General features: G+C 46.4%; 1 protein-coding gene across 1 annotated transcript in view; it reads left to right on the top strand.

Moving 5' to 3' along the window:
- si:ch1073-398f15.1 (cardiomyopathy-associated protein 5) overlaps positions 1–12,056 on the top strand; it is a 103,237-nt gene that overhangs the window by 69,309 nt on the left and 21,872 nt on the right. Inside the window, exons 8-9 of the mRNA XM_043706803.1 lie at positions 7,437–7,586; positions 9,047–9,194. Coding sequence (XP_043562738.1) covers positions 7,437–7,586; positions 9,047–9,194 — 298 coding nt within the window. The remainder of the gene's footprint in view (positions 1–7,436; positions 7,587–9,046; positions 9,195–12,056) is intronic.

Here is a 12,056-nt window from a genome sequence, read left to right as displayed (position 1 = left end):
TTCCCCTCCCACTCCGCCAAGGACATGCAGGTCCTTGGCCTCCTCCTTCGCCAGACCATGGCAACACAATGCCTGGAGGAAGAGCGCCTCATCTTCTGCCTAGGAACCCACCCACCACAAGGGATGAATGCAGATTTCTCCAGCTTCCTCATTTCCCCTCTCCCCACCTTTTCTCAGTCCCACCCCTCGGACTCAGCACCGCCTTCTTGACCTGCAATCTTCTTCCCGACCTCTCCGCCCACACCCCCTCTCTGGCCTATCACCCTCACCTTAACCTCCTTCCACCTATCGCATTCTCAACGCCCCTCCCCCAAGTCCCTCCTATCTACCTTTTATCTTAGCCTGCTTGGCACACCTTCCTCATTCCTGAAGAAGGGCTTATGCCCAAAACGTTGATTCTCCTGCTCCTTGGATGCTGCCTCACCTGCTGCGCTTTTCCAGCAACACATTTTTCAGCTCTGATCTCCAGCCTCTGCAGTCCTCACTTTCTCCTGGAATTGTACAAGGTGCTGTAAGACTACATCTGGAGTACTATGAGTGGTTTTGGTTCTCTAGTATAAGGAAAGTTGAATAATTCCACAGAGGCTGGTATCCCGTCACCAAGTCACCCTTTATTTACACTTGCATTATACTTGACCACGATCCGACTTCCTCAGAGTGAACAGAACATCTGACACTCCTGTTTTCTCTGTCAGCCAGGGCTCCCTGATTGGACCAGGCTAACATTCCCGATAACGGAACTCAAATTCTATGAGGTCCACCTGGCTGACCTCATTACAATCACTACATCCCTCCTCTCAAAGTCTGGGGACGTAGGCCTGTTCTTCCTCTTGTAGCCTCTCCTTGGGTGTTTTCTCACTTGGTCCGGTTTCTCCTACTCAACCTTAGATTCAGGAGACGTATAGCAGACCATACACTCAGAAGATATTCATCCTCTTCTTCAGTCGATAAAGGCGTTGAGGCTGTGACATCTGCCGTGTCTATTTCAGATTTTGACGTTTCTTCAACACTAGATGAAGGGGGGGGAATCCATGGGTTTTGACACCTTTTCTAGCTGTTCTGAGGGGCTGGGCATGTTTTGCTCCTGCCCCATTCATGATTTGCAGCTTTCATGTGGTCCACATACTTGTTCAGAAACGCCTCACCTACCTGAACTTCATATATTTCAGGACCTGATCTCGCGTCGACCATACCTCTTACCCATGCAGGACCATTTCTGTGGTTTTGGCACCAAACTCTGTCCCCGAAAGTAGTCTGTCTCTCTCACTTAGAGTAGTCTTGACTCAGGCATTGGTGTTCCTGATGCCATTTCACCCAACACCCCGCCAAGGTGTGGGAAGATCTGATGTAGCCTGGTGCACAGTCCTCTCGCTGGAGTTATCCCGTAGTTACATGAGGAGTGGTTTTATTATCAAATAGGAATCTGGACAGCTTGGTATTGAGTGAAGCTGTAGGCTGTATCTTTAAGCCTGCCTTCAAAGTTTGTAGTGCTCCTTTTTGCCAGGTCATTGGATGATGGATGGTATGGAGCTGTCCTTACATGCTGAATGCCATTCAACTTTAGGAAATACTTGAATTCCCTGCTCGTAAACGATGGCCCATTGTCTGTGACCAACACTTCCAGAAGCCTGTGGATTGCAAAAGATTCCCATAGTTTTTCTATCACCATCCCTATGTTTGATAAATGAACTTAATGCATGTGCAGCCACTTTGAGTGGATATCCACAGTGATTAAGAACATTGAGCCCATGAAAGGACCTGCATAGTTGACATGTAATTGAGTCCAGTATTTACTCTGCCATTCGTACAAATGTTGGCAAGCTGCTGGCAGTAATTTTGTCCTCATTGGCACTCTGGGCACTGCCCCACCCAGCTGCCATGCCAGCATCTAATCCTAGCCTCTAGACATAACTTCTTGCCAACATCTTCATTTTGGATGACTGTAGTGGAATTCAGTCCAGGACTTTTACCCAGGACAATCACTGTTGCTCCCCATAGTAAAACACCATTGTCTACAGTGATCTGGTCTCTCCACGTCCAGAATGGTTTCAGTTCTGGTTGTGATGGTTCTTTTGCTCCCCTATTAGGACCAGATGTTTCAGTTTTGCCAGAAGCAGATCTTATTGCACCCACAGTCTGATATTGTCAGCGATGATTGCAAGGCTGTCCAGAAAGTTTTAAAACCAGAATGGATTCTTCCAGTGTTGACACCACTTGTGGTGGATCTGCCAATGGGAGGCACTGGATGCATTCACATTTGCTCCTTGGCCTCCTGGACTGTGTTCCATTTTGTAATGGTACACAGAGAGTGAGAGCCCACCGCCTGAATTTGACCTGAAGCTACGGATGGCACTGCCTTGTCCTCTTTAAGTAGCCCTGGTAGGGTTTTGTGGCCTGCTACTGTTACAAATGTACATCCATAAAGAAATTTCCTCACACCAAAGATGACCACCAAGCCTTCCTTCTCTATCTGGGTGTATTTGCGCTCTGCATCAGCCAAAGTCTGGGAAGCATACGCTATTGGGCATTTCTTTCCGTTGGGCTGTCTGTGAGCCAACACTACCCCGATACCATACAGGGAAACATTGCATGTCAGCACCAGATTTTGTGGGCGGCACGGTGGCACAGTGGTTAGCACTGCTACCTCATCGTGCCAGAGACCCGGGTTCAATTCCCACCTCAGGCGAAACTCTGTGTGGAGTTTGCACATTCTCCCCGTGTCTGCGTGGGTTTCCTCCGGATGCTCCAGGTTCCTCCCACAGTCCAAACAATGTGCAGGTCAGGTGAATTGGCCATGCTAAATTGCCTGTAGTGATAGGTGCAGGGGTAAATGTAAGGGAATGGGTCTGAGTGGGTTGTGCTTTGGCGGGTCGGTGTGGACTTGTTGGGCCAAAGGGCCTGTTTCCACACTGTAAGTAATCTAATTTCGCTTGGGATCATTTGTACAAACATCTTAGACAATGATAGTTGCTTCTTCACTTCCCTAAAAGCCACACCTTGAGACCATTTCCAAGGCTGACCCTTTCTCAATGGCAGATGTAAGAGTACCAGGAAGGAGGCCAAGTTACATGTAAACTTTCCAAGGAATAATTCACCAATCTAGTGAAAGACCTAAGCTCTGGTATAGAAGTGGGAGACAGGGCACCTTTGATCACCCTCACTTTATCTTCCAACAGGTGTAACCCAGACTTTTCAACTCCGTAGCCCAAGAAAGACACTTGTGGTGACTGGAATGCACATTTTTCCCTTGTAACACATATCACCACCTTCGAGAAATGCCTAAGGACTATCTCCATGTTCTCTAAGTGCACTTCATTGATGAATGACGATCTAGGGTAGCCCTTGTAAAATGTTCTCCATCATCCACTGAAAAATGGCGCAGGCTGATAATACCCCAAATGGCAGTCTCATAGATTGGTGCAACCCCTTATGGGTGTAGCATACTTCTGGGAATCCTCATCTAACCACAATTGCAGGTATGCATGGCTCATGTATAGCTTTGTGAAGGGCAGCACCCCTGCCAGCTTTATGTATAAATCCTCTATGTGATAAATCTGGTATTTATCCAGCTGGGAGAAGCGGTTTACTGTTTGCTTAAACTCCCCACAAAGGCAAATCAACCCATTGGGTTTCACAATCAGTACAACCAGTGCTGCCTATTCTGTAAACTGTATTGGTTTGATGATTCCTTCACTTTCCAGTCACCTAATTTCTGCTTCTATGTTTTTGCATATAAGGCAAGTGGCAATGGGTGGACCTTGCAGAATCATAGAATTGCTTCCTGGTCAATATGGATGTGGCCTTGGCTCCCCTGACAGTCGCTAGACCTTCCTGCAAAGCTTCTGGGTGTTTAATTAGGACTTCACTCAGACAGCCATTTTTTAATTGAATTGGAGACTCTTTCTCAATCAGTTGTGCCCCATCAAGCTTGGGCCTGAGCCTTTTACTGCCATCAGTGGTAACTGGTCCAGATGCTTCTCATATGAGACTGGAACCGAAGTTATACCCTTAATCTGGAAAGGTTCTCCAGCACAGGTTCTCAGTCTTGCCAAGATTTTAGGCAAACTTAAAGGTTGGAGTCCAGAGCAAATTTTGTTAAAGACTGGATCTGTGATCATTGATATAGCCGCGCTGGTATCAATCTTCATTAGAACTGAGTGACCATTTAGCCAGACATTCATTTGACTAGTTCGGATTTGGATGTTGCTAAGCAATTTAATTTTTCCAAACTGTATGTAGGTCAACTTTCCATGGTGTGTATTCTCCTGGATACAGGCCCATGGGTTCTCTTGCTCAATGCAGGCCGAGTGGAATTCTTTTAGTCTCTTGAGTCCATATACCAGCAGCCACCCCAATGGCTTGCTGGCCCTGATCCTGAATAAAATGTTAACCATTTGGCTGAGGCTTGGCTTGTTGTGGAGTTTTGCTGTGGGCTGACCTAGAGTCCCTCTGTTCAGGATATGTCCTGAGTGAGGTTATGCAATTGCCTCTACTCAAGTGCTGTTTCCCAAGCTCAGTCAGACTGGTGAAGGTGTCCACTTCCATCAGAATACCTTGTAACTCATATGCTCCACTTGCCACATTTTCCAATGACAAAGCCAGTTGTAGTGCCTGTTTAAAGTACAGTTGGCTTTCAGCTAGTAGGTGCAATTGCATGCCTACATCATTAATATCACATACCAGCATCTCATTAAGGGTTAAACCAAAGTCGCAAGCCTCTGCCAATCCTCTTAACCTCATCAAAAATCCCAAAATGTATTCTCCCAGTTTTTGAATTGCTGAGTAAACCGATAGCGTCTCAGAATTAGAGGAGTCTTGAGTGTCATAATATTCCTTAACTAAATCCATCAACTCTTGAAACGTTTTAGCATTTGGTGCCTCAATGAAAGTTAAGCTCCTAAAATCCCAAAAAAGCCAATGTTCCACAAGCTGTCAGGAGAATTATTTGTTGATTTTTATCTGCCCCAATGCCATTTTCCCTGAAAAATAAGGCATTATTTCGACATACTGGGCCCAATCTTCGATGGCAGGATCAAACATGCCAGGCTTCCCGAATATTGGCATGATGCCGGAAATGCTTAACCCAATTCAAAGACAATGGTTGCGAGTGGGTTTCTTTGGAAGCATGCTTTTCTCTCATTGCCACTGAAATGACTCCACAGAGGCCAGAATCCTATCACCAAGGCACCCTTTATTCACACATGGCCAGTGCTTGAGACTGTTACAGCTTCCTCAGAACCCACTCTTAGGGGACAGGATGTCTGACACGCCTGTTTTCTTTTATTATTACCCTCACACTACCACTTAACTGCGGTAGTGCTTATTCTTTCCCCAGCTTCCATGTTGTGTGTGTGCAGGTGTGAGACACAGTGAAAGACACAAGGTGCACAAATCTTTAGTCAGCTTCCACCGCTAGGAAGAAAAGAAAACACCCGAGTGGCCAGTGACAAGCAGTGCCCTTCACATCAAAGGACAATGCTCTGTGACCAAACAGTGAAGGGGAGGGCAGGGATTAAATCAAAATAGAGTTGGAGAGGGAAATAATACACTCCACTTCCTGTGGCGCCCACCTCTCCCTGAACAACTCCAAGGTGTTGGTGGATACCATGTGCTCCTTTTCCAGAGACACCCGGGCTCTAACGTAACCGCGGAAGAGGGGCAGGCAGTCAGCCCTAACAACCCCCTCCACGGCCCGCTGCCTGGACCTGTTTATGGCCAGTGTGGCCAGGCCCAGGAGCAGACCCACGAGGAGGTCTTCAGACCTGGACAAGCCTGTTTATTTTTTATTTTTATTTTTATTTTATTTTTCTTTTCCTTAACCCCACAGTCCCACCTAACTGCGGTAGTGCTTATTTTTTCCCCAGCACCCATGGTATGTGTGTGCAGGTGTGAGACACAGTGAGAGACACAAGGTGTATGAATCTTTATTCAATTTCCACCACCAGGAAGATAGGAAAACACCCGAGTGGCCAGTGACAAGCAGTGCCCTTCACAAAAGGCAATACTGTGTGATCAAACAGTGAAGGGGAGGGCAGAGGTTAAATCAAAAAAGAGTTGGAGGGGGAAATAATACACTCCACTCCCTGCGGCGCCCACCTTTCCCTGAACAACTCCAGGGTGTTGGTGGAGACCGCGTGCTCCTTCTCCAAGGACACTCGGGCCCTAACGTAACCGCGGAAGAGGGGCAGGCAGTCTGCCCTTACGACCCCCGCCACAGCCCGCTGCCTGGACCTGTTTATGGCCAGTTTGGCCAGGCCCAGGAGCACACTCACGAGGAGGTCCTCAGACCTGGACAAGCCTGTTTATTTTTTTTTATTATTGCTTTTTTTTTAGTTTTTTTTTCTTTTTTCCACCAGGAAGATAGGAAAACACCGGAGTGGCCAGTGATAGGCTGTGCCCTTCACATCAAAGGGCAAAGCTGTGTGATAATTCCGATTTTTTTTTCCCCAGCACCATGGTGTGTGTGTGTGTGTGCAGGTGTGAGACACAGTGAGAGACACAAAGTGCACGAATCTTTATTCAATTTCCACCACCAGGAAGATAGGAAAACACCCGAGTGGCCAGTGACAAGCACTGCCCTTCACAAAAGGCAATGCTGTGTGAACGGTCCTGTTTATGTTTTTTTTGTTTGTTTTTAGTCAACATCCTGGTTATATACTTTTTTTGTGTTTTTTTTTTGTTTTTCCCCCACACTACCGCAGTTAGGCGGTAGTGCTTATTATATTTTTTTTCCCCAGCACCCATGGTGTGTGTATTCAATTTCCACCACCAGGAAGATAGGAAAACACCTGAGTAGCCAGTGACAAGCAGTGCCCTTCACATCAAAGGGCAGTGCCATGTGATCAAAACAGTGAAGGGGAGGGTAGGGACTAAATCAAAATAGAGTTGGAGGGGGAAATAATGCACTCCACTCCCTGCGGCGCCCACCTCTCCCTGAACAACTCCAGGGTGTTGGTGGACACCGTGTGCTCCTTCTCCAAGGACACCCGGACCCTAACGTAACCGCGGAAGAGGGGCAGGCAGTCGGCCCTAATGACCCCCTCCACGGCCCGCTGCCTGGACCTGTTTATGGCCAGTTTGGCCAGGCCCAGGAGCAGACCCACGAGGAGGTCTTCAGACCTGGACAAGCCTGTTTATATCTGTCAACCAGGAGTTATCAGCCCCAATCAGAGAACTCCTATTCTGTGAGGTCCACCTGGCTGACCTTGTTACATTCACTACAGTACTGATAGGTAAATTAATCTCTGAAAGTTGAATGTCACCTTTTCTTTTAAACTTCTTCGTGTGAATGCCTTGTAAACGTGTGTATCAGGATTGGATAAATTACTGCAGAAATGCAATAAATGGATAATGGCTCGTCTATATACAGTGTGAGAAATTGAGCCACACTAATGAACACCTGAACCTAACAGATCGCCCTGTTTTCTTTTTAAAAGGAAGTGTAACTGAAGAATACAAGATGGCAGTGAAAGAAAGCTACTGTACACTGGACAATCTGGAACCAAACCGATGTTATCTCGTCTGGGTGATGGCAGTGAATTTTGCAGGGTGCAGTTTGCCCAGTGAGAAAGTGACCGTTCGGACTGGTAAGTCGATACCAGTAATAAAACTGAATGAGTGATATCAGGCTTTTGGCCCAGATGTGAAATTTTGCCAGACGTTTCATCAGATTAACATCCAAGGTTTTGGCTCCCTCCTCAAGTTCAGCAAATGCTGCTGAGTATCGTACCAATCCATCCAGTAGGGTAGAAGGATGAGGATTGGCATTGCTACTTTTGGTTTAAGATCAGGGATTCCAGTCTGAATCACAGTTCAGTGACCTATATTGTATGTGTCGGCATCGGGTAAGAAGAGATTGGATTCAGGTTCAGGCATTGAGGTGCTCTCTGCCTACCTAACCACATGATTGGTAGCAGGTCATCTTATAGGAGGGTTCACCTTCAAATAGTGGCCTGGTTGCTGAGGGTGTTTTTTATTTTTAAGACATTAAAACATTGGAGAGCAAATACCTCAAGGTGAAGGTACCTTTTCTCTTCATCCCACCCAAACTGATGGCTCGACAACCTCCTTCATTAGAGGAACTCCAGTTTATACTGAGAGGCCCGTGGCTGTATTTAATTGAACAGTAACTGAACCCTCAGGCTACCAGTTAGTCAGTTCAGGGACAATTACTGCTAAGTGAGTGTTTTCCCCACAGTGGGGCTTTAGAACGCCATTTGACCTCAATATCAGGACTCCAATCAAAATCCTGCTCCTTCCTTCATACATGCATGTCAGTAAGCAGTTTGATAATGAGGAGCATTACAGTTGAACTTAATCTTGGCTTCTGCTTGCCTGGGACATATATGTTTTCCTTCCAAGAATGGTAAGATGCCAGAACCCTGGTTTATTTTCTCCTTTGTCACTTCTTAATTAGACATTTGGGTAAATTTAACTTCTACCACTGGCATTGTGCATTGGCAGCCATTGAAATCACTTGAAAAGAAGTAAAGGACAGTGTGGTTAATATTGAATCCTCCCTCAATCTCCACCACTCCAGATTAAAAAGTAAAATCTATCCCATCAAGGTCAAGTGTTATATCTTTCTGAGTCAATATATGTGTAAACAGACCTGGCACCAATGTCTGTATGACTTGTAGTTACAGTGTGTGTTGGAATTAACATTTAAAATTGGCCAAAATAATCTTCTCAGGCTGCTGGTGGCGAAAGTGGCATTCCAGCCTGTACATGAAGAAGCACGGAGTTCAGATAATCTTTTAAAAACTAATCATAGAATCATAGATCATAGAATCCCAACAGTATGGAAGCAGGTTATTCAACCCAACAAGTCCACACCAACACACCGGAGAGCATTTCACCCAGATCCGACACCCCCTCCCCCACCCTACCCCCATCCTATAACTCTGCATTTCTCATGGCTAATCCACCTAACTTGCACATCTTTGGACTGTGGGAGGAAACCAGAGCACCCAGGGTAATAAATTGTTAACCATATTAGTCAGCAGCAGATAAATTCTGATCCAGTTTCCATTTGTGTTCCCCATAGTTCCAGCAGCACCCATTATTAATACTGAAGAATGCACTGTGTGCTGGGACACTGCGACTATCCGTTGGACCTCCACTGATCTTGAAGCTGTGGAATACTTTATTCTGGAGTTCCACAGACAAAGTGATTTTAAAAAGTCAACATTCAGGTCAGTCTGCTTCCTATTTCGAAAACCCAACATCGTATTGAATAGCCACTTTATAAAAAACAGATCTTATGATGAATGGCGATACGTTTTTTGTAGTACAGAAGGAGGCCTTTCAGCCTGCTGTGACTGTGCTGGCCCTCTGCAGGGGCAACTCACCGAGTGCCATTGCACAATTCTTCCCTATTGTCCTGAATAAAATCTTCCTCTTCAGATAATGATCCAGTTCTTTTTTGAAAGTCACAATTGATCCTGCCTCTATCACACTCTAAGGTAATGCCTTCCGGAGTTTGAAAATGTGTTGCTGGAAAAGCGCAGCAGGTCAGGCAGCATCCAGGGAACAGGAGAATCGACGTTTCGGGCATAAGCCCTTCTTCAGGATTATGCCCAAAACGTCGATTCTCCTGTTCCCTGGATGCTGCCTGACCTGCTGCGCTTTTCCAGCAACACATTTTCAGCTCTGATCTCCAGCATCTGCAGACCTCACTTTCTCCTTCCGGAGTTTAGCTGCTTGCTTATGTCCCTGTTGCTTCTTTTACCAGTTACCTAAATCTGGAGTCCTCTCTGCTCAATCATTTCATCACTGAAAGAATATGTAATTTATCCCTATTTCATCTCTGTGGGCCTCTGATGATCTCCTAGCAGGAAATATTTATCAGCTGCAAAGGACCTGGAGGTATAAGCCCCATAGCTTCCATGATCTTATGGTCAAAACAGGTTTCCATTCTGTCGCATAGTTGTCTTTGATGATAGGAGTACCATTAGAGCAATTGTATAACATAAAGATAAGGGAGTTATCTTGTGGAGTAGTGGTAATGTCCTTACCGCTTGGCCAGGAGGCCATGTTTCAAGTCTGACCTGCTCTAGTGATGTGCTATAACATCTGAACAGGTTGATTTAGAAAACATCAAAACCATAAAGATCATACCAGGAGCAGGTGCTGACAGCTTCCTTGAGTTTTGTTCTTCTCTTCATTTGTAGGACTTGGGCATTGCTGGCAGACCAGCATCTGTTGCCCCTTCTTAGTTGCCCTTGCTGGGCCATTTCAGAGGGCAGTTGAGAGTCAGTCACATTGCTGTAGGTCTGAATTCACATGCAGGTCAGACCAGGTAAGGATGGCAGATTTCCTTCTCTGAAGGATATTAGTGAGCCAGATGGGTTTTCCAGACAATCAGCAATGGTTTTGTGGTTATCAGTTAACTCTTGATTCCAGACATTTTTAAAATTGAATCCAAATTCCACCATCTGCCATAGCGGGATTCAAACCCAGGTCCCCAAAACATTGGCTGAGTTTCTGGATTAATAGCCTGGTGGTAATATTGTTGGTCTATCACTTCACCGATTTTTCTGGATGCCTCTGACATGGACTAAGCTGGTCATAAAACTAAATGGCACCTGCTAGAAGCATCCTTCATCTGACTGTGAAAGCTTAACTCCTTAGCTCACCCATGCAGGCCACTCTCACAATCACGGACTTGATCAATTCGATTGTGGTCGCTGAATATGCACCTTATCCAGGGTCAAAGAGAGAATTCATAACACTCATATCTCACTTTTTCTGCACCCTTATTGGCCCCTCTGTGACCCCGAATATTTAACCATCTACCTCTTAGCCTTAGCTGCCATAAGCTGCCAGACCCAGAGAAAGAATGCACCCTGCCCTCATTGATGTCCACTTTTGTGTTCAAATCTGTTTGAAACCAGTACTGTTTAGGCCGGTGGTGTGCCACATCCCAGATGGAAAGATTTCTCAATGTGAAGACAGGACTTCATTTCAACAATGACTGTGTGCAATGGTCCATGTCACCAATACTGTCATGGATGGACATGGGTTGATTGGTGGGGAGAAGGTGAAGTACATTATTTCCTCTTGTAGGTTCTCTCACCAGCTGCTGCAGATCCAGTCCTGAAGTAATGTCTTCAGCCAGCTCGGCCAGTAGAATTGCTGCTGACCACCTGCGATGAAGGGCACTGAAGTCCTCTATCTCATGTTCATGTTCTTGCCATCCTTAATGCTTCATCCAGGTCGTGTTCAACATGGAAGAGCACTGATTCTTCAGAAAATAATGACGTAAGGATCAGCGCTAGGCCACAATTATTTGTTGCTGGAAAAGCGCAGCAGGTCAGGCAGCATCAAAGGAGCAGGAGAATCGACGTTTCGGGCATAAGCCCTTCTTCAGGTATGAGGAGGGTGTGCCAAGCAGGCTAAGATAAAAGGTAGGGAAGAGGGACTTGGGGGAGGGGCGTTGGGAATACGATAGGTGGAAGGAGGTTAAGGTGAGGGTGATAGGTCGGAGAGGGGGTGGGGACAGAGAGGTCGGGAAGAAGATTGCAGGTCAAGAAGGCGGTGCTGAGTCCGAGGTTTGGGACTGAGATAAGGTGGTGGAGGGGAAATGAGGAAGCTGGAGAAATCTGCATTCATCCCGTGTGGTTGGAGGGTTCCTAGGCAGAAGATGAGGCACTCTTCCTCCAGGTGTCATGTTGCCATGGTCTGGTGATGGAAGAGGCCAAGGACCTGCATGTCCTTGGCGGAGTGGGAGGGGGACCCCACCTTTTCCTCCGCTACATCGATGACTGTATCGGGGCTACCTCATGCTCCCACGAGGAGGTTGAACAGTTCATCCACTTTACTAACACCTTCCACCCCAACCTCAAATTTACCTGGACCGTCTCAGACTCCTCCCTCCCCTTCCTAAACCTCTCCATTTCTATTTCGGGCGACCGACTCAACACGGATATTTACTATAAACTGACCGACTCCTACAGCTACCTAGATTACACCTCCTCCCACCCTGCCCCCTTTAAGAGCGCCATCCCATATTCCCAATTCCTTCGCATCCGCCGCATCTGCTCCCAGGAGGACCA

Source organism: Chiloscyllium plagiosum, chromosome 2 (assembly GCF_004010195.1).
Source record: "Chiloscyllium plagiosum isolate BGI_BamShark_2017 chromosome 2, ASM401019v2, whole genome shotgun sequence".
Taxonomy (NCBI): domain Eukaryota; kingdom Metazoa; phylum Chordata; class Chondrichthyes; order Orectolobiformes; family Hemiscylliidae; genus Chiloscyllium; species Chiloscyllium plagiosum.
The sequence above is the reverse complement of the archived record's forward strand: the minus strand, read 5'-3'. Positions and strand labels throughout refer to the sequence as shown.